This window comes from Acanthochromis polyacanthus, chromosome 19, assembly GCF_021347895.1.
Source record: "Acanthochromis polyacanthus isolate Apoly-LR-REF ecotype Palm Island chromosome 19, KAUST_Apoly_ChrSc, whole genome shotgun sequence".
NCBI lineage: Eukaryota > Metazoa > Chordata > Actinopteri > Pomacentridae > Acanthochromis > Acanthochromis polyacanthus.
Genome location: NC_067131.1, coordinates 32177359 through 32201373, shown reverse-complemented (window position 1 = coordinate 32201373; position 24015 = coordinate 32177359). Strand labels below are relative to the sequence as shown.

Below are 24015 nucleotides of genomic sequence, written 5' to 3'. Positions count from 1 at the left end.
GAAAGGTAGTGAAGCTAAACATGTGATGTTTGTGCTGAGGGTGGCGCTAGAGGAAAGACGTAGGAACATTCAACAAAACGTATATCTGTGCATGAGAAACCATTGAAGCTCTGATGAGTTCTTCCTGCTGAGCTGAACAAAAACATTTTGCCAGCCAGCCAGCCCATTGGTTATTTGGCCTCATTGGCCTTGACGTGCCATTGATGAGTTCAGGACCAGAATGTTTTTCTGTGTCCAGATCGAATTAGGAGACACGCTATGAAGCCCAGAGATCCTGAACCAGAAGACTCTTCATCCTCGTCCATCTTATCAGTGTCTCCTGTCCACCTGCCTGTCCTCACTGCTCCTCCTCCAACAGGTGAGTCACCCTTTCTCTCCAGCTTAGATATATTCTGCATTCACTAATCAACCAATATCAGGTTTTTTACCAGTACAGTCAATGCTACAGGGTGAGATCTGTTAAGCTGCTGACAGAAGAAAGCTGAAGCTGTCATTAAATAAGATGTGTGTCTACACCACTTTACTATCTACTTCTGTTCTGACTGATAGCTTTCTTTATAAACACCTGTATAAACATGTCTCACCTGTATAAATATGATGTCACATCTGTACTCGTGTTAACAACAATCACATCAACAATATACAGTCATGGAAACAATGATCAGACCAGCTTGTTTTCTTCAGTTTCTTGTTCATTTTAATTCCTGGTAGCACTAAAGGTTTATTACCTGAAGAATACCATGAACAGGACTTTAAATGCAGCTGATTCCATAATATTTTATGTCCTATTTCACATACTTCAGCTTCATTGTATTCCCAGAGTATAGAAGAGGACATTTCAAAGGTCTAGAGTGGTTTCCTGCTGACATTCAAGCCGTAGCACAACTCAGAAGTCGTCAGCTCTCAGAGAGAATTATGTGAAGCCACAAAGGCAGACATAGAAAAAAAAGTGATGATTTCCAAGACAGCCGTTCATTACACTAAGAAAAAACAAACCCAGCGTGGTTCTACCAAACTGCTGGCTGCTCAGGAAACGTCTTTCTACCACCAGATGACCGTCACTCATCTGTTCCTGTGTCAGGAATCATCCTCAGACCTCCAGGGACCTTAAACTGAATGAGACTGTGGAGAAATGGGACTTGTTGGACAAGGACAGTTGGAAAGCGACTTGTTGAAGCTGGTCTGAAGTCCCACAGGACAGGAAGAAGCCCTTCATCAAGGAGAGGCAGAGGAAAGCCCAGTTACTCTTTGCTGGGATCACAAGGATGGACTATTGATGATTGGACTAAGGTTCTCTTCAGGGATGAATCCAGTTTTCAGTTGATGTCCACTCCACTGTATGGAGAACCAGAACATTGGAACCATGCCTTGGCTGCTCAATCACCAGATCTAAATCCAACTCAAAACAAATAAAATGAGTCAGTCTGCATCCAAACCACTGACATGCTTTTTGTGGCAGCTGGTTTAACTGGTTCTACTGGTTAACAAAGTGGCTGAATTAGTTTTGATGTGATCAGTGTCAACAGTGAGCCTGTGGACGTGATCAGCTGATCCAGTTTAGTAACTCTGATGTTGCAGATGTTTTTAGTTTTATGTAACTGCTGCTTTAAAAACATCATCATTTATTGAACATGAAGGGATCAGAGATGGGTCCACTGAGGTGATGCTCCTCTCTGCTTAACATCCCACTGCTGAACCGCCTGTGCTGAATGCTCTCAGCATGTAGTACCGGACTGGTGTGCTAAAGGTTTTTTAGCACTTCAAATTGAACAAAGTTAGAGAGTCAGGTGATTCTGGTTCATACCTGAGCAAGGTAGATGTCTGAAGCTGCATCATGGGATATGTAGTCTGTGGTAGAGTGTTACTGTCTGACAGATTCTATCACCTCCTCATCGATCTGTTGTTCAGCTGCACCTCTATTTTTCATTTTTCCATTTTTGCCAATTAACATCCAGCCTGACATGATTTCATGCTGCTGTGGATCTGCAGCCCCAGCATCTGCTCTGGTTTCCTGCAGCAGTGAGACAAATCTGCAGCTCAGCGTGTCATTATTGAAAATAAACTAACAGCAGCATAAACTCTAACCAAATGATAAACAACAGCAGGCAGTCGAACATCTAGTCACGCATATCAAAAACTAATCTTTTCTCCAGATTTTATATTTCAACACCAGGAACCAGCGACTGAGCTGATTTTATTAGAATCTACACCTGATCAGAATCATGTTACTTTTAATATTTCAGTCTATCAATTGTAAACAGATTACCCAGTTTAAAGCCAAACAACTTCCAGTGATGTCTAACGGGTATTTACACTCGTAAGGAGCTAATTTATTAACGAGTTATTAATGGGTCATTAGTATTAATTGACCACAGTATTGTAGCTATGGGCTGTAATCAAAAGATCAAGTACGGCTGCAGGAGCTGGAGGTCTGAAATCAACAGACACTGGAAACAAGTTTGCAGCGCTGATACTTTATATTTTTAAAGTGCATGTGATAACCAACCTATGTACAATAACCCAGAAAAAGGGAAGGAAGAATAAAACCACAATATATACAATTTACAAAACTGCACTTATAATAACCAGTCAGAACATATTCTTTAAGTGCAATGAAACATCATTTGATTAGGTTCTGAATTTGACGTGACGGCATCCAAGAGCTCACAACACAATTAAATAAATTCTCAGCACTTGTTATACTGCCATGACAACCCACAAGGATGCAAGGGAATGGTCATAATGAAGTGTCCAGAAAATATTTTCCATACAGGGAAGGAATGAAAGGTGTGTGTGGAATTGGGGCAGTAGAATGAGTGTGGGGGGGCAGGCTGTGACAGATCCTACCAGACCGGTAGGCTGGCTGTAATGTTGTTGGTGCTGCAGCAATCATGGGCTTTCTGCCGTGGTCTCACTAGCTCGCCATCTTTGAGTCTTCCACAAGGAGACACCTGGCCTATATTAAAATAACAGGTCCAGTTAACCCAAGGCTAATTACCTGTGCTAACCTCAGCTTCACTTAGTTCAAATCCATGTTGACATAAAATAATAATTACAAATTAAGCATAGGATAAATACACTCATAGCAAAGTACAATAACAATAAAGTACAATAGTACCACAGTCATAGGGTGACCATACGTCCTCTTTTGCCCGGACATGTCCTCTTTTGAGAGGCTGTCCGGCCTGTCCGGCTGGCGTTTGTAAAGTCCTTCAAATGTCTGGGTTTTTGATCCCCTAAATTCCACATAACGCGAAACCTCCGCGCTGCGCAGCGCCGCGCTCTTGAATCGTACTGCGCAGCACTTAGAACCCATTCTCTTCTATCAGACAATTTCCACTGCACACGCTGCGGAGCGCCAGCGCCGCGTCTCTGAAGCGCCGGCGCGCGCCACGGCGCTGGAGATTCGCTTCCTCGCAGGCTGACAGGCAGGTAGGCACACTGCGAGAGAGCACTCTTACCGAAAGAAAATGCCGAAACGCAAATGTCATTTCACTGATGAAATGCGAAAAAAGTACCCCTGTTTTCGTCCGGGTCGTGTCAAATGGGAGGCAGAATGTACAGTCTGCAAAGCTGGACTTATGTCTCTGTAGCTAATAAGAAAAGGAAAAAGAAGGAAAAAAGGACTGTTGACTTGAGACATTATTTCTATATATTTTTTTTCATTTGCCATTAGACACATTATTGAAAATTTTTCGCGCGCGAGCTGGAAGTGTGTCCTCTTTTCAGAGAAACAGAATATGGTCACCCTACACAGTCAACATGCATGCACCAACCATCAACCGTGGCCGATGCTAATGCTAAAGACAATGCTAGCGCTAGCTGTGCCAGTACAATGCAGCTTACACAAGACAGTACAATGGTGGATGCTAATGCTAGTAGTGCTAGCATAACATTTAACAGATTCAACACTCACCAGTTCCTTTCGTAATTCACCCACAATGGCAGCAATGGACTGCCAGCAACCCAGCGATCTCTAAGAAACCACATACATAAGTCTCGGAGTGTAACACAAAGCAAAAGAGCGAACGGTTTGAATGTTTTAGGTCACTACAAACCTGCATGCAGCTGTCAGCCAGCGTCTCCCCACAGCTCTGAATAGGAGAGACGCTGCAGCTGACACAAATTTCACTCGCCGCGATGCGAATGGCTGAACGTGGTCACATGACTTAGGGTCATGTCGAGATGACGTGGATTCATCCGACTGCACGGAGAGCGTAAAATATTATGTTTAAATTAGAATTAAATAACCATTTATATTTTAATATTTTATATATATATATATATATATGTATTGAGGCAGATTCTTCTCCCGTGTTACAGATGCCATGTTGGAGACAGTAGTTCAAATATTAAAACACTAAACGCTCATCAAAGCTATAGTTAGAATGCCACTGTCCTGCTGAAACAACAGCTCAAGTAAAATATAAACCTTGGAAGACAAGAATGACAACTTGAACAACAAATTCAAACTTAGAGTTAACAAGAACACAACACAGAACCCACAGTTGAGCTTAGGAAACTAAGGACATAAAATCAGGAAGACCACAGCGAAACAATGCCATCACTAGAGTTAGGATTGGGGTTTGAATTAATAACCCTCACCCACAAGACTGCAATCATCAGTGTAGGAGGTGAAATTCAAAAGTTCAAAACTCGAGACAAGACCCAGAGATGCAGAGAACTACAGAAATGCTGCAGAAGACAGCTCGATGCTAATGATGGACAGATGTGAAGAAGAAACAACCTCAGAATCCACCAAATGTCTGAAGGGAGCCCATTGATCTTAAGAAATGCCCATTGTGATTTTGGTGCACAGACCCTTCAGCTTCTCAGGGTGAATGTGGTCTACACCTGGCATCTTGTCTCAGAGGAGCTTCTTAATGGCTTCAGTGATACGAGCAAGTTGTTCAGACTCTGCCTCATCCAAAAAGGGCGTGCTGTTTGGGTTTAGGAGCTCCTCAAAATGCTCTTCCGAGTGTTTGACAATATTTCCAGTCTAGGTCAACAATTCTTCCCAATCGCTATCTTTCCTTCCTGTGCCGTTGAACAGTTTGCCAGATCCAGCCTGAGTACTTCTTCATAGCTTCCCTGAGCTCCTCCAACACCTGAGTTTTTGCTTCCGTAACTGCTGTGGCTGCAGACATTCATTAGAGCCCCAGCCAACTAGGCCTGAAAGACCTCATTCTTCATCAAAACGGCTTCCTTCACTACTGGTGTCCACCTACAAATCCTCAGGTTGTCGCCACAACAGAGACCAGTGACCTTCTGGACAAATGTCCTCACAGCTTCATCTGCAATGGAGACTTTAGACATGACCAATCAGATTCCATGTCCCCAACCTCCCCTAGATTGCACAATGAACTCTTCTTGAGGTGGGAGTTGTAGATCCTCAGTAGGTCTGTCCAGCAGTCCTTTATCTGATCCAGCTCTGATGATGTACCGCAGTCTGGTATCAAATATATTCATGAGCGACCTGATGCTCAAACACAGCATTCTGGTTAGGGTTAGGGTTAGTAGGAATAGAGTTAGTAGGGTTAGGCTTAGTGGGGTTATAGTTAGTAGGATTATAGTTAGTGGGTTAAAGTTAGTAGGGTTAGGACAATCCATGAAGTCTAATCAAGTCAAAACTCAGGTAACAGGCAGCCTGTTATTTGTCAGTCAGTTACTCCATTACTGTCCGTGTGTGTGTGTGTGAATAATTAAGCTTTACCAGCTTTTCTAAAATGTAAAGTAGCTCATTACACTGCTGTTTGATTATCCTGAAACTGTGTGTGTGATTTCTCTGAGGCTTTGTTTAATCTTCTTCCCACAATCCTTTGCTCCTCTGATCCAGATGTGTGTAGCTGTCTGTTTCTGACACAGTGAGCAATATAGTTGCGTCAGACATTCCATAAAAATCAGTTCGTAGAAATTGTCCTGAACAGCAGTGGCTGGAGCAGAGGGTTGCAAAGGGAAATTTTGCTGTTTCCATTTCCATTCCACGTATTCTAAAGCTACTGAAGAGAAAAGATTCACTTTTAAGAGGAAAATAACCTCCAACAGAACTGGCAGTGAGATCAGTAACAGATCAGAAACCTGCAGCTCAGCTGACAGATACCTGTTTAAAGGTATCATGCTGCACGTTCATGAACATCTGGAAGCAGTCAGCTTTACCTGCTGCACCAGACAGAATTCAACTTCTGTCTGCTCCTTCTCAAAACAGAACGCATCCACAACATCTGCTTTTTCATTTTTTTTTATATTCTTGTAATTGCTGAATTTTTGATGTGAATAAACACAGTGATAGACTTTTAATAACTAAAAGGACACTGAGAACAATAAAGAAAGAAATGCATATTTGTCTTTATTGAACAATTTATGTCATCTAAAGTGCAGCAAAGATCCAAAACCTCAATTAGATCAATAATTGTTGAGAGCATTCTCTGTCCTCCTTAGTTTTATAGCTTGTGGGCTGGTCCATCTGTTGGAGAACTCACCACAGTTCTACTGTCCATCTCTTACAGTGTTTTCCAGACTGACTCTGTGATGTTTATATCAGAGTTCTGTGCACTGTTCTGTGTAGCAGCAAGGTGACATAGCTCGATTGTTGCATCTTTTCTTAAATGTTTTGAAGGTGTCTGTTTTTATTTTTATTTTATTTTATTTTTTACTGGAAACAAAGTGTATAGTTTCGAGAAGAATAGTGCACACAAGGGGCAACAGATTGAGACCGGAGTTAAACATCTCATTCCAAGTTGAAGAAAGCATTCTGTGGACAGAGAGCCGGAGCTAACGGTTAAACTCAGGACTAGGAAGTGGAGATAAAAATCTTTTTAACCATCAATCCTCATGGGTAACATCAACTCTTCGACCAACTGGTGAGGTGCCAGTCAGTGTGCTTCACAGAGACCTGTCTGGTAAATAGCATGTCTGACTCGTGTGGATCCACGTGTCTTCACTACATACATGTAGACAGAGAGTCAAGAGTGAGTGGACAAAACAAAGATAGAGGTTGAAGAAACACGCTTCTCGATGTCAGACAGATGTTTTAATGACAACGATGAAGAAACCCTAAAATGATACAGAGGCAGAAACGTAAGCTAAAGCCTTCACTTTCCTCATAACAGGGATAATAGAGAGTCACTTACATGTAACGGGCAGAACAGCTCAGTACATCCACTCCAGCATGAACAACAATGAATGAGCGATAATCCCGCCAACAGCGGGTTCTTATTCTCTCAATACCACCTGACCTGGCATAACCAGAGTCCCCTAACGGCCGGTGGTGATCTCTGCAGAGGTCTATTGCTGTTCAGTAGATTTTTTTATAGATTTACTGTCTGGATGTTCAACTTTTAGCAGTCAGTCTTAGACGTTATGTCCTGAGGAATTTTCACACATTGTTGCCATTGTGGTTTAAATCCCACCATGTGCTGCATGGGCCATCACTCACGAGACCATTAGAAGGACGTTAACTCAAGACCCTGATTCATTCATTGCAAGATCAGGAGATTTAAACCCTGCTGACCTCACCTCCCATCTGACTGGCTTTGTACAGCATGTTGACTGTCCCACAAGGAAGCAGAAAACTCTTGTTTCAACCTTCCACCTGGACACCAGGTGTCCCTGTCTTTTCTTTTCCAGAGCTGAAGGAGGATCATCAGCTGATGGACCCACACCTAGGATCAAGTGGCCCAGCTGCATAAAACCTCCCTCATTTCCATTCAAGCTCTCTCTGACAGTGTCACAGTCCTGCCCTGACTCCATGTCCGACTTCTCCTTTCCCCTCTTGTCCTCTCTCTCTTTCACCTCACCTCCCTCTTCCTCATCTTCTCTCCCTTGCTCTCTCCCTCTTGTCTCCTGCCTTGTCTCTCGGCTCCACCCCCTCTGTGCTGCGCCTCCGGCTGTGCTGGTGATCGACTCATTCACTCCAGCTGCGGTGGGAGCACAGCTGGGCCACATCAGCAATCAGTAGCAGTTAAAGCCTGGCTCGCCCCACCAGTCTGCACTGGGTCATTGTCTCTGCTGGCTCCATGTCAGCCACATTCTGCCCTGGCTTGCTTCAGCTCTGGACTCCTCCTGCCTGCTCTGTCCTGCCCAGCCTGTTCTCAGGGCTCCTCCCCCAGTCCTTGTCTCTGCTCCCCGTTGTAGCTTTCCTGCAGTCACCTGTCTCTGCTGCACGTCGGCAGCCCCGCAGTGTGCCGTCACAGCCTGTCGGCTTGTGCACAGGTCTGCTCCCCTCCCATTGGACTTTTCACTTGTGAGTTATGCCGTTTTGTTACCTTTTAGTCTTAGCCAGCATAGTGGCCAGTTTTCGTTTATCCCTGATTAGGTTAGAGCTTTGTTGGGTCTTTAGTTTAATTCCTTGATTTCTGTATGGAGATTGGTTTCCTTGGTTGTTCAGTCTGTGTTTAGTGTTTCTGTGTGAAATAAAAATCCTTGTTTAACTATCCATCTGCCCCCGTGTGTGCCTGCATTCTGGGTTCAAACCCCCCCTCGCCCATGACAGACAGGAGCTGTTGTCTCAGGGGTGTCAGCAGCATAGTTTTTGGGGTTTCTGTTTGGGGACTACCGGGCTGCACAGTGGTCTAGCGGTTAGCACTTTCACCTTGCAGCAAGAAGATCCCCGGTTCAAATCCCGGCCTGGGATCTTTCTGCATGGAGTTTGCATGTTCTCCCTGTGCATGCGTGGGTTTTCTCCGGGTACTCCGGCTTCCTCCCACAGTCCAAAAACATGCTGAGGTTAATTGGTTACTCTAAATTGTCCGTAGGTGTGAATGTGAGTGTGATTGTGTGTCTGTATATGTAGCCCTGTGACAGACTGGTGACCTGTCCAGGGTGTCCCCTGCCTTCACCCGAGTCAGCTGGGATAGACTCCAGCACCCCCCATGACCCTAGTGAGGATAAAGCGGTGTATGGAGAATGGATGGATGGATGCTTGGGGACTTTAATACATAGCTTTGGTAGGGTTAGGGTTGTGTTTTTTGTTAAAATAAGGCCTGTACCTGTTTGGTTACAGTTTTTGAGCCAAGCTGTAACACATCCGATCTGCTGTATGCAAACAACAAGGAGGCTCCAGGGCCTTGGCTCTTCACCCACAATCTAGTCTTCCTTCAGCTCAACTACAAACCCCTGTAACCACCAGCTGATCCAGGAAGTGGACCCCAGAGACCAGGGAGACTCTAAAGGACTGCTTCAAATGCATGGACTGGAATGTAGTGCTTCCCCCCCAAGGATGACGGTATGGACATGGACACTGTGGTCGACTGCACCACTGACTATATAAATTTCTGCAGGCACACCGCTATTCCTGTGAGGATAGTATGGTGCTTTCTCAACAAGAGACCCTAGATCACCAGCAACATCAAAACTCTCCTCTACCAGAAAGAGGCCTTCAAGGATGTAGACAGGGGCAAGTTCAGGAGAGTCCAGCCAAAGCTGAAGGAGAGTCTGAAGCAGGCCAAGAAGGATGACAGGAGGAAGCTGGAGAACAACAGCAGTAGAGAAGTGTGGAGGGAAATGAGGAGCATCTCCGCCTACAGAAGACCACCAGCCAGGAGCAGGAGACACAGCCGACCAGTTCAACCAGTTCTTCAACAGGTTTGACACAGCAGTGTCTGCCCCACACTTCTTCAGGCTCTGGAACTCTGTACATGGCGGACTTTAAGTACAGGTCTGAATCAGAGGGGAGAACATTGAAGCTGTGTAGACCTACGAATACATGGGTGTGCTCCTTGACATGAAACTGGACTGGTCCACAAACACTGATGCCCTGTTCCAGAAGGGACAGAGCCTGCTGTCCTTCCTCAGAAGAGCTGCAGATGGTCTACCAGTCAGTGGTCGCCAGTGTTCCTCACTGTGCAGTGGTCTACTGGAGCAGCAGCTTGACTGATAGAAACACCAGGTTAAATCGTTTGTCCACCAATTATAACTGTAAGATTATAATAATGTTTCTCCACCAATATTAATGTAGGATAAATGTTTGCTGAAATGGAATTAAGGGTTTTATACAGAATTATTATATAGTCTTCCTGATATTAAACCAGCGAAGTATTTAGATTAGACAAATATAATAATGCAGCCTATGAAACACTTCTTTTTGCACTATCAAGAAGAGCTTCAGGAATTTTAAGGGGAATTATTTAGCTTGAAAGGTTATGTATAAAATTGAGGTAGCTGGAATCTATACAAGTTAGTGACCAAGATGTGAACAACAAGACAATTGAGGCACTGAACTTAAATTTATGTACATTTATTAAACTAAACTAAACAATAACAACAACAATAACACACATTAAGACAATAAGATGGTGAGATGTGAATGATGGTAAAAGGGAGGAAAAGAGCACAATATTTTAACGTAACACTGGGATTAATATTACACTTGAAATAAAGAGTTCTCAGGGAAAAGGGATAACTAGACCACACCTGAAAGCAGCCGTCGGTTTGGTAGGAGGCTAATTTGATGGCCTAACCCTAACCCTAACCCTAGGGGACTCCAAGTGGGAAAAGAGACTCTCAGTGGTTCTTTCAGATGTGGTCTTTTAAAGTGGAGTTTTTCTTGTATCATAAGTCAGCAGGGGCCTGGTACATCCTCCGTCAGGGAGGGCTAATGTCCAGATGTCCCTCACAGTTACATTTTCAGGTAAATTTCTGTGGTGTCTGTAACTTCAAAAATATTGTAATTTGGTGAACATAATTTACCTAGATGCATTAAAATTATACCAAACATGATCATATGTGACTGGCAGACATGTTAAAGTTATGACATTGGTGCCAAAACAAATCAATCAGAGGATTAGACAATATAGAGGTTGATCATGAAGTTATTGGAAAGTTCACTTGTTTGTTGAAATGGATGTACATAAAAGGAGTTTTGTCCATAATTGTGGGATGATTATCTTTGTTGGTTCTGATGTGAGTTCAGAGTTCCTTGTTAGTGAGTGCAATGTCTTTGAAGTTTTCATGTAGTTTCCTGAGCCTGCTTTCCATGGCTCAGGAATCAGTCAGAATGCGCATTGTTGGCCATTAGGTCCAGATAGTGAGCGGGGGTTCAGACCAGTCTGTGTAGGGGCATCCTTTAAAGTTTGATCTGGTGCTCTCCTGTTGATTTGTCCCTTTGCATCTTCGGGCCAGATGTGGAAAGTGTCTTTGTTTGCAGTGTCTTGGTGTCTCAGCTCCACTGATCAAAGCAAGCCTTGACTCCACTGAGGCTGTGAAGGTGTTAAACCTGTTCTTGTCCTGTTCCACTGTTGATCATGGCTGGTGGATCCTACTCTATCTTGGCTACAAAACCACCCTCCAAATCTCTGTTCAATCATGTGGTTATAGTTACTTTCTGATGTATAGAAGAATCCCTTGAGGGTAGCATGACATCGTAAAAATTGACATTGTGACAGGAATTCTTTCTGTTATATGTATAATTTACTTGGCCTCATTGTGTAACGCTGCCAAGCACATCTGAACAACCCTTCTGCCTTGAATGACCTCTTTCAGTCATTAAGAGCTTCAGAATCATACTTTCTGTGAATATCTTCATCCAACTGTTTTATTTTTGCTCCCAGATCATCTTGTTCAGTGTTCCTCTCCAGTTCCTGCTCATGTTCACATGTGAAGCTGCAGGAAACAGTGTCTTTTAAATCAAGGTACATAAATGATGTTCTATGGGAAGGAGAACCTGGGAGTTATTTTCCTGAATCAAGCAGCAGAAAAGGTTGGAGCCTGATGTGTTTGAGTTCTTTTAACGTTACATTATGATGCTGAAATGATAAACTGTGCAGCCCTGATTCCTATCTGGGATGTTTCTATAGAGATGGTGCACAGTGTAGTGTGTGCATGTGATTAATGCACAGTAGCATTATAGTAATATGTTTATTATCATATTATTATACAGAGGTGGAAAAAAGCATTCGGACGCCCTTGAAATCTGACACAATTTCAAATACAATCTTGAAATATTTGTAGAAAAATCTTTTGTGTTTCTAAAGGTGTGGCTGCATTAGAACTGTGCAGCCCCCAAAATGTTCTCATTTTTAGGGAACCAATCAGTTTTAAGTTTTTAACATCTTTTTTTCGCCTTAGTTTAACATTTGGCTGTAAATGAACTAAAAGAAATTACACACACACACACACACACACACACACACACACACACACACACACACACACACACACACACACACACACACACACACACACACACACACAAAGACTGTGTGTAATTGGCTGAGCTCAGTCTGTATTGATAAGCAACTGATTGAAGGACCTGAAATTGAGGTAATTGGCCACAGAAGCCATTAACACTGCACGTGTGTGTGTGCGCGTGTGTATGATTATGTGTGTGTGTTTGTGTACAAAACAGACTTTGAACTGAGAACAAACTGAACTGAGATCAGCTGAACATGTTGTGCTGAAGGTGGCGCTGCAGAGCTGCTTCCTGTTCCTCCTCTGGATGTCACAATCATCTGACTACTATCTCTTCTCCATCCTCAGACTCAGCAGCTCATTTCTTTTCCAGCAATGTTTTCCAGTTTGATGTGAAGTGTTGCCAGGCCAGATGAGATATGTGGTCCCTCCAGAGTTCTTGGTCCATGTTCCGACCTGTCTCGGGGTTACTGAGGGGTTACATCTTTCCGCTTTTATATCCCGCTTCTTGGGAGACCTAACCAATCCGGTGCCGACCCGTCCTTGTGGTGTCCAATCCAGTCAATGGTGCAGTACAGCGTGATTTACATATTTGATTGATAAATCAAAGAGACACAGCACAGGAAAAAACACATATGACCGCAGTTGCAGCAGTCCATCTGCGTTCTTCTCCTGACTGAAAATGATCCCGACCAGAAGCTGAACGGTCTCAGCTGGATCTTTGAAGGAGCAGCGACACTGAGCACCTCATGGTGTCACTGAGGCTGAAACCCCCAGACCCTCCAGAAGAACCTCATTCTGGCTGCAGTCTATGTCCAGAGCTCCTGACCAAAAGTTGAACCGTAGATCTGTCTATAAACAGAGAGTTGTGGCTTCTGGCTCAGCTTCCTGTTCACCACCACGTTCTGCTACACGGCAGGTGATCCCTCTGGCCCTCTCAAGATCCTTTTTGCCGTCACTGAAAACAAAATGCTGACACATTAAACATCAGCAGCTGCCTTTAGACAAACATCCCAGCATGCATTTCACCATCCAGTGGTGCTGTTGCAGTTGTAACGATAGCAGATCCTGTCACATGGTCAGGTCAGTACAATACCGTACATTCAGTCTCTCCTCATGGTCATCCTTCTGGACAGGTCTTTGTTTTAAAGCAGTGTGGTTTCTGAAATTATTCGCTCAGCTTCTAACCTGGAATGACACAGAAATACGAACACCAGCAGGTAGAAACACAGTCTGACAGGAAACACTCGTCTTTATTCTGAAATGTTCCTCTGTCTGTTCGTCTGCATCTTGTTCAGCTGATTAATAAATAAATGAAATATGTGAATAAGACATGAGAGAAAAGGTAAAACTGCTGCACTCCTGAATTTTTCAAATAGAAATTCTTGGCATTCCTCTTTAATTCTGGCAGTTGGTCAAACATGAATTTGTTTTTGGTTCTGATTATTATTGATCCAGATTATTTATTGATTAATGAATAATGATGTCTGAAGACTTTACAGTTCATCTTCACCATAACTACTCTTCTAGAACCTACAGAACCTTCAGAACCAGAGGCTGAACCAATGTTAAACTCCTCTATCTTTTTATTTTCAGTTCACTTCAGGACAAACGTCATAAATTATCCTGACCGACTTTCTGGGTTTCAGAATAAAATTAGCAAAGACCATCTCAGTTTAGAACCGAGCACACACACACACACACACACACACACACACACACACACACACACACACACACACACACACACACACACACACACACACACACACACACACACACACACTAACACACACACACACATGTTTGTACTTCTATCTTAGTGAGGACATCCATAGGCGTAATGCATTTCCTAGAGCCTTATCCTAACCTTAACCATCACAACTGATTTCCTAAACTTAATCCTTACCCTAACCCTAACCAAACCTCAATTCATACCTGTTCTCTAAAAACAAGTGTTCACCCTCAAACATGGCTGTTTCAAAGTGAGGACCGGCCAAAATGTCCTCACTTTGTAAAAATGTCCTCACTTTGATAGTTAAATGCAGAAAATGGTCCTCACCATGTAGCAAGTACAAGAACACACACACACACACACACACACACACACACACACACACACACACACACACACACACACACACACACACACACACACACACACACACACACACACACACACATGTTTGTACTTCTATCTTAGTGAGGACATCCATAGGCGTAATGCATTTCCTAGAGCCTTACCCTAACCTTAACCATCACAACTGATTGCCTAACCCTAATCCTTACCCTAACCCTAACCAAACCTCAATTCATACCTGTTCTCTAAAAACAAGTCTTCACCCTCAAACATGGCTGTTTCAAAGTGAGGACCGGCCAAAATGTCCTCACTTTGTAAAAATGTCCTCACTTTGATAGTTAAATGCAGAAAATGGTACTCACCATGTAGCAAGTACAAGAACACACACACACACACACACACACACACACACACACTAACACTAACACACACACTAACACTAACACACACACACACACAGTAACACCAATACTGTGTTAATTTGCAGAATAATTTCCCGGCAGGTCTTCTCGGTACCAGACTTAAAATCACTGATCAGACTCACAGCAGTCTGTGGATTTTACTCCGTTAATAGTTGAAGAAATAAATTTTGAGGGGAAAAAAATCTGATTTATGTCAACATTTCCACCTTGGCAGCTACAACCTTGTCTTCATCATCTTCATTAGATAGGATGAAAACATGTAGGAAAAAACACAAACATACATGAGCACTGTCGAAGTTGTACCGATTCTCCGTATATGTCAAAGATATTAAACAGAATCTTCCAGATGTCTGAATGCATTGATGTTGCAGCAGAGATCTCCATGTGGTCCACTGGGACTCGTGTTGGTTGGAAAGTCTACCGTCATCAGAATCACCAAATCCACCCACTGATGGCTCCCCTCTACTCCCCTCATGTCAGGAACCAACATATCAAAGAACTAAACATCCTTCATCATTTATCATAGATCCATCCAGACATGAGTTCTGAATGGGACAGCAGCCCAAACACTCAAGAGACTTCAGTACGTCCAGAATTCTGATGCCCAGGGTTAGGGTTAACCCTAACCCTACCCTAACCCAGGTGTTTGTCATTCACACTGACCAATAGAAGCAGAGTTCACCAGCTGCTGGGAGGAACTTCAGTATCTTTCCCAAGGACACTTCAGCACATTGAAGACCGGACCATTCAATTCAGTTCAGACTGTAGACCTGTTCTCCTTCTGCAGGAACCACAGGAGATCTTTGTTCCATCAGACTGTAGACCTGTTCTTCTTTTGCTCCTTCTCCTTCTGCTCTCATTGCTACACCAGCTGTTTCCTGGTGGTGTCAGGGGGACACGTGTGTGTGTGTGTGTGTGTGTAGGTGGGTGATGGATAGATGGATGGGTGATTGATGGATGATGGATAGATGATGATGGATGCCTGATGGATGGATGATAGATAATGGATGAATGGGTGATGGATGGATGATGATGGATGATGGATGGATGATTGATGGATGATGGATAGATGATGATGGATGCCTGATGGATGGATGATAGATAATGGATGAATGGGTGATGGATGGATGATGATGGATGATGGATACATGATTGATGGATGGATGATGATGGATACATGATGGATGGATGGATGGATGATGATGGATGCATGATGGATAGATGCATGATGGATGGATGGATGATGATGGATGCATGATGGAGGGATGATGGATGATGATGGATGGATGGATGGATGATGGATGCATGATGGATGATGATGGATGGATGGATGGATGGATGATGATGGATGATGATGGATGGATGGATGAAGAATGATGGATGGATGGATGATGATAGATGGATGATGGATGCATGATGGATGGACGGATGGATAATTGATAGATGGGTGATGGATGGATTATGGATGGATAGGTGATTGATGGATGATGATGAATGGATGGTGGATGGATGGATGGATGGATGATGGATAGAAGATGGATGCATGGATGGATAGATGTTGGATGATGAATGGATGATGTATGGATGGATGGATAGAGATGGATAGATAGATGATGGATGGATGAATGGATGCATGCATGGATGGATTGATGGATGCATGGATGGATGGATGGATAGATGTTGGATGATGGATGGATGATTGGATTTATGGAAGGATAAATGAATGTATGATGGATGGATGGATGGATGAATGGATGAATGATGGATGGATGATATGATGGATGGATGATTGGATGGATGGATGGATGGATGGATGATGGATTGATGATGGATGGATGAATGGATGAATGATTGGATGGATGGATGATGGATTGATGATGGATGGATGAATGATTGGATGGATGGATGATGGATTGATGATGGATGGATGAATGATTTGATGGACGATGGATGGATGATGGACGGATCACCATGGTGCTGTGTTCAGAACCCTGAACTTTTATTATCTGTCACTGGCTTGTCGGTCTGAAACGTTGTTTCCTGCATTTAAGTTTCATGGAAACTGGAGGAGGTCGATCAAACACAGAAGAGTGAAATAAAGAGATGAAAATAAAAAATAACTGGGATTAGAGGAGGATGAGGTTGAAGAGATGAAGTCAGAAAATTAGATTGAGACACTTCAAACGAAACAGAGCTACCTACTGCTGAGCGTGAACTTGAATGTGATTTTAGACAAAGCTGCTTCACACACACACACACACACACACACACACACACACACACACACACACACACACACACACACACACACACACACACACACACACACACACAGTTAATCCCATTCAGATCAGATGAATGGTCCTTTTATTTCTGATTGAAAATGGGCGAGAGACTTTACCACACCAGGATGAAAAGAGAGCAAGAACATGAAAGGTGTCCTCTTCATTTTTTTGTGGAACATCTGCTCCATATTTGGCTCTGCCTCATGGTTTAGTCTGTCCCACCTGAGCTGTGAGTCAAAGAATCAAGGAAGGCTGAATTTATTTTCTTTCTGTGGGATTAAACCTAAAAACTCGTCTTTCCACCAAAGTGACATATTCAGAAGGTATTTCCACGAAAGGGATCCTTCCTACTTTCAGATGTCTCTACTTGTTCTTCTAGGAGGTCCTGCCTCTCTGCAGCTCAGCACACTAGCTCACCATGACTCCACTCCATCACTGTAAAACTATGTTGTAACATCAGAGCGATTCAGAAATGGATCCAGAAGCTCCACCTGCAGCTACAGCATCAGTCTGAACGTGTTTCTGGGACGTCATCAGGACAGTTGATGGTGGAAACTCTGTTTTTTTTCTAGCATCGGGAGTCTTCCAGCACATAAAACAGTATTTAAACATGTCAACTGTAACAGCTCAGATTAGAACCCAGACACTCAGTACAGGAAGACGCAAGTCAGATTCAACGAGTGTCTTTATTTACTTAACAACAACCAAACCGAGCAGAGCCTGGCTATGAGGGACAGGAGCCCAGTCAAAAAAAAAAAAAAAAAAGAATTCTACCAAGACCCAATCAAATTCTAAAAAAAATTGATCAGAACAAAGAAACAAAACTACAAGAATTTTCGAAGGAGGAGCGAAATGGCAGAACTCACAAAGACTCCAAACAGGGAGGGAGGAAGTCCAGAAGTCCAGGAAACAGAGATGAGGTGAGGAGTACCGTGGGGAGCAGAGAGAACGAGTCTGTGAGTGAGAGGGTGAGGGATAATTCAGGGGAAAAACCAGCAGATCATCTAGCAGAATCTGAGTCTAATTGGAGGTCCAGGGTGAGACAGAGACAGGAAGGGACTCTGACAGTTAACAATGACTAGAACGAGGCTCTAACTAAATAAGATATCATTGACATCAGCTGCTTCATCCATCCGTTGTTTTCTCACAGTTTCTGCATTTAAGATCACATGAACAGAAACCTTTGCTTTGTGGTCATCGTGTCATTCTTGACATCACCATCCACCCACCAGGTGTCCTTCTGCTCCCAGTCACCTGTTCCCAGAATACTTATACCTGCTGTCTGTCTGTGTTTCCTGTCTGCTAACCAGCAGGAAATAAACTCAGGTTCATCCTCCTGCATACACCTGGGTGGTGGACAGTAGCTGAACTAAAGCCAGTTTCTGCTGCTGCTGCAGTATGTAGCTGACTGGTGCAGCTGGTGAAGACAGGCTGACACACTGATGATATGAAATAGACTAGATCATATATGTGGTAAAAAGCTGTCTGACCCTTTGGACCTGTTAGCACCTCAGCCTGCAGGGCATGCTTTCAGATTTTCCCTTCTGTTTCACCACAGTTATTTCCACATGATCAGCCAGTTTCTGGAGCAGCAGAATAGCTGCTCACTTAAAGGAGAGTAAAGAGTTAAAGTGTTCGAGTCATAACTGCAGATGCTGCAGATCCACATCCACTCGGCCTGCACTGTGTGTTGCATTTAAATGTGACAATGATTAAATTTGTCAGCAGAGAGAATGAGCAGCAGAGAGTAGAAGAAGGAAATGATCTGTCATTCATTGTCAGAGGAAGAAAACACACTGCACACACACTTTCTTTCCTCTCCTCTTTACTTGAAGTCCCCTGCTGGTCAGAGCTGGAAACTGCAGCTCACCTGTTAGCATCTGAACACTACAGCCGCTCAAAACAGGTGAAAGCTGGAAATGGCAGCAACCTGCACCTGAACTGATTTGCTTGTTTTAGTTTCAGAGAAGTATGTTTCTATCTGAAGTCCTCATCCTGACAGAACATCTATACCTGTACTAAATTCAGTTCAATTCAGTTTTATTTATATAGCGCTAACTACAGGTCAAATTGTCTGAAGACGCTTTCCAGAACCCATATGAACCCCAGAGCAGCTCTAAGGAGACAGTGGACAGAAAAACACCCTTTAACAGGAAGAAACCTGGAACAGAACCTGGATCTATATGTGGGAGAACGTCTGTGGTGGAAGGAGGTAGAGAGGAACAGAAGAGGTAGAGAGGAACAGAAGAGGTAGAGAGGAACAGAAGAGGTAGAGAGAAACAGAAGAGGTAGAGAGGAACAAGGAACATAGAACACACAGGTGGATCCATGTATGATCAGACAGATGATTCATACAAAGTAGAAGCTAACATGTAAACTGATCCATATTTTCCTGTTCTGGTGTACAGCTCTGGCATTAAATCTACTACATACATAGCTGGTAGTAAAATTCAAACAGTATGTAGAAGAGCAGATCAAGTATAGTGAGGGTGATGCAGAGACTGGTGGAAATGAGCAGCTGGAAGCAGAGGGCTGGAGGAAGGTCAGCAGCAGCATCCCACAGTGGACATGATGGAGACTGGACCAGCTGGTGGGACAGAGTTAGTGTAATGCAATAACGGCGTATATATTAGATATAAAGGTAGATAGAGAAGGGCTCAGTGCATCCAGAGAGGTCCCCCAGCAGCCTATAGGCCTAGAGCAGCAGAACTAAGGGACGTCCAAGAGGAAGACTCCAGCTGACCCCCTCAGGGTCACCCGGTCAGCCCTAACTAGAAGATCTGTCAGAAAGGAAGGTTTTAAGCCTGGTCTTAAAAATAGAGAGGGTGTCTGCCTCCAGAACCCAAACTGGGAGCAGGTTCCACAGGAGAGGAGCTGATAACTGAAGGCTCTGCCTCCCATTCTACTTTTAGAAATTCTAGGAACAACAAGTAAGCCTGCAGCTTGAGAGCCAAGAGTTCTACTAGGATAATAAGGTACTATCAGATCTTTGAGATATGATGGAGATTGGTTATTAAGAGCTTTATATGTCAGAAGAAGGATTTTAAATTCTATTCTGGATTTAACAGGAAGCCAGTGAAGAGAAGCAAGTACAGGGGAAATATGATCTGTCTTTAACTCCCATCAGTAACTCTCGCAGCAGCGTTTTGGATCAACTGTAGATGTTTGAGAGAGCTATTTGGACAACCCAATAATAAGGAATTGCAATAGTCAAGCCTGGAAGTAACAAAAGCATGAACTAGTTTTTCTGCATCACTCTGAGACAGAATGTTCCTGATTTTGTCACGGAAGGGGGATCACCAAGAGGAGTCAGTAGGCTGATCAGATCAAACACACTTTATTTTAACAATAAATATAAAAGCCAAACAAGGGCCAGCGCTCACTAATTGGGAAACGGGGGGAAAGCAGGCTTCTGGGGATCGGCAGTTGGGGGAGAAGAGACGCCAGTGCTGACGGCGCCCAGAGAAGAATGGCAGCTGCAACCAGGGATGACTCCAGGTCCTCACCTGGGAGACTGGGCCGGCCGACCGGGGCAGTTCAGAGGGAAGGGGGAAGGAGGTCCATGTCCTCAGTCTGGAGGGAGGTGAGGGGAAAGCATACTGCTCCGGCGGTCACAGGGTCTGGTACGTTCCGGCTTCGTCTTTGAACCCACACCCCCATGCTGTGCCGCACTGGTATCTCTAGCAGTGATGATGATCTGCAGGTGTGGATCTCCACAGCTTCTCTGCACCTGTGCTCATTATTGGTCATGACAGATTTTTACAATATTTCTCAGGTGGAAAAATGAAGTCCTACAGATTAGTTTTATGTGTGAGTTAAAGGACATGTCCTGGTCAAAGATAACTCTGAGGTTCATCACAGTAGAACTGGAGGCCAAAGTAATGCCATCCAGAGGAACTATATACTTGAAAGTGAGTTTCTAAAATGTTTGGGGCCAAATACAATGACTTCAGTTTTGTCTGAATTTAGTAATAGGAAATTACAGTGTGTAGTAACTAACTCTAAATGTTTCTGTGGAGTTAAGAGTGTCCCAGTAATCCAAGGTGCTGTGTTGACGTGGTAAACTGGTTTCAGGTGAGGGAAAGCCATTCACAATATTCCCTCACGTACTAATACCATGAGAAATAACCACCTTGTTGAGCAAAGGGAAACCGTGGAAGCTTCCTGTAACTGTTGTCTTCTGCCCCAAATAGCAGCTCAGAGTAGTCTGCCTCAGTGGAGAGCCTCGGTGGGGTCCTCTGAAGGTTCCACCTGTAATGATGGAAATACCCACAGGAGACTGATTGGGCTAAAGTGTGCTTGACCAGTTTCTTGGCTTTGGAAGAAGTTCTTTCAGGTTTTTGCAGTCCAGGGGATTCTCAAGATGGCAGCCAAATGTCAGCAAGCCGTCAGCAAAGAGAGGAAGGACACAGTTTATTATTATTATTACTATTTTTACTGAGAATGTAGTCTGGTAGGAAGGAACACACCTGAAACTTTCAGGTGCATTTTTTCTCTCAATTTATGGTAAAAAATCGACTGTTTTGCTTCATTTGTACAAAATCACAAAGCATACATTCCAAACTGATAATGTGATAGCCATGGGCTCAATAAATTAACTTCTGTTTTAAAATTTTCATTAAGGCACATAACAACAGATGACAAAAAGAGATTCAATAAAAGTAAAACAAAAAAGAACAGTGGAAAACACGGATTCATTCTTAAATATTAATCAAAAGGAATTATAAATCAATGACATCACAATAATCTCCATCAACAAGAAAATGTGTCTTCAAATATTATTTGTATCTTATTATATTTAATAAGTTATTTCTACCTTACGAACAACCCATAAGACCTTCTTCTGAGTCCTCCTCTGAGGAGTCAGAAGAAGGCTCCCTCACCGAGGTCCATGCCAGGGTCAGAGGTTCCACAGTAACCAGGGTCAGGACTAGGGGTAAACCCAGAGGTGGAGGAGATGCACCGGGAGAGCATCGAGGTTTAGGATGTTGTTCATTCTCCTGGCAGAAGGCCAAAGAAACAAATTTACAAATTCCACATGCAGCAAAATCAGCTTCAACATTTGCATGAGAACTATGAAAGATCTACTCCTAAATGAAGCTACCTGTCACCTTAAATCAACCCAGGAGCATCTTTAAGCTGAACAACAAATAACCGATGTAAGACGTCGACAACATCAACATCCAGACAGGTGAAGCTGAAATAATACTCTGAGCTGCTGCAGTGTTTGAACTTTCAACATTATTTTAAAAGCTCAAGTGAATAAAGTCAAATACAGAAACATGCAGACACTTGAATGGTGAAGTTTTATTTCAGTTATATTTCATTGAAAGAAAACAAACACACCTTGAAATGATGATTAAATATCCAGGTCAAAGTGTCAATTATTAAAATAATGATGTCATGCTGTAGGTGGAGCTTATTGTGAGTGGGCAGGACTTCACACACAGAGACATGAGGAGGCTTGGCCAATCAGCGTACCCAATCAGCAGCAAAGACAGGTGTGGATGAAGCCAACGAACAGCCACAACAGAAGACTGTCTCCACCTGTAAAGGTATTTGTGACATCACACAGGTGTCAAGATAAACCAGGTGTGAGACAGGGGAACACTTATGTAAAACCTGTCTGTCTCTCTGTCTCTCTTGTAGCAGTTTGTATTTAGACCTGTCTATCCATCTCAGCTGTGCATTGACAGGTGGCATGCCTTACCTTTCCAGGTAAGTCTGTCTGCCTGTCTGTCTGTTTAATGTCCGTCTGTCTGTCTTTCTGTCCGTCTGTCTTACTGTTTATTCTCTTTCAGGTAATCAAAGAAGTCCAACCGTCCTTCCTTTCAGCCCAGTTTTCTTCCAGATTCACTCTGGTGGCCGATTGTAGACACAGTAAGAGCTGTCTGTGTGCCTCTTTTTGGTTTTGTGTATGTTTGTTGACATTTGTCTCTCAGATGTAAACCCAGAGTTACTGGTTGTGACTTGCCGTGGCCAGTAGTCCCAGTCCTAAAGGACTGAGAAGCTCCAGTTTGTGCTGGATATGAAGAAATCTGAAATAATTTATTGGTCTGCAAGGGGAAACTGTATTACAGATGTTCCCTTTCAATGTCTTAGAAATATAAACCGCACAAAATGCATAAATGAATTTAAGAAAAATTTGCCCTGCAAAATATAAACAAAAGTAGAAATGGTATAAACATCCATTTAAAATGTACATTTTCTAAGAAAACAATTGTAAGTTTCCAGTGTAATAAACAATGTGTTAAGGCACAAAGAAACATAGCTGTTGCACATTATTGACTGTTAGCTCAAGGAGAGGCTAACTGAAAAAGTTGTCAACTGCTTGCATTGAAACATAATGAGTCCAGTTAGTAAGTACAAGTAGGAGATCCAGGAAGCAGAGAAGAGTGGCCAACAGCTGCTTTAGTCCTTCCTCCCTCCCTCCAACAGTAGAGCCAAACCCCATCACCAGAAACAATCATCAACCAAATAATGGCTATCGTGTGTGAAACAAACTGCTGCTGTTAGCATTGCTCTGGAAGAACACACATGTGGTCTCTAGAAGATGCAGCTACTCCACTGCATGTCCACCACACCTTAAGAACCTAATCCAATGTTTCAGGAGGTACTCTGTTCAGTCCCAACCTGTGCAAACCAACTGTCCTAGAAATGAAGGACGGCGAAACCATCATCAGCTCTCCAGTCTTCCGCATGTAATGGGTTATGGGAAAGGTTGAATTATGGAATGAATGAATGACCAGGGGAGCAAATATTGCAAAGCTTGGGTAACAGCCCGATCTCACGAGGATTCGTGAAACTGTCACGTAAATTTTAGTTTCGGTTTCATGTGCACCAACACGATTTCGTCATGTTTTTCGTGCCGCTCACCACGAAATGCGCACCAATGTATTTTAAACGGCGGACTTTTCGTGCCACTCAGAACGTATTTCAAAAGAATGTGTATATTATATTTTTAATGTAAAACCGCGGCGAATCCAACGCTATATTTTGCATGACATCGTCCCTAACCATAACCCTAACCATAACCTAACCATAAGCCGGTGGTACACTTACCAATTTGCATAGGAATTTCAAGAATGTCCGGCGGCCGCAA

At 43.3% G+C, this 24015-nt stretch overlaps 1 protein-coding gene across 5 annotated transcripts in view; it reads left to right on the top strand.

Moving 5' to 3' along the window:
- Window positions 1-24015, top strand: part of tcerg1l (transcription elongation regulator 1 like) — a 60025-nt gene that overhangs the window by 17461 nt on the left and 18549 nt on the right. For 3 of the 5 annotated variants that reach the window (XR_007937917.1, XM_051939279.1, XM_051939282.1), the window contains 4 exons: window positions 239-358; window positions 22326-22468; window positions 22563-22631; window positions 22715-22793. Coding sequence is in view for 4 of the 5 variants with exons in the window: in XM_051939279.1 (XP_051795239.1) it covers window positions 239-358; window positions 22326-22468; window positions 22563-22631; window positions 22715-22793 (411 nt within the window). In the remaining variant the exon portion in view is untranslated. The remainder of the gene's footprint in view (window positions 1-238; window positions 359-22325; window positions 22469-22562; window positions 22632-22714; window positions 22794-24015) is intronic. The other 2 variants (XM_051939281.1, XM_051939280.1) reach the window with 2 other exon arrangements.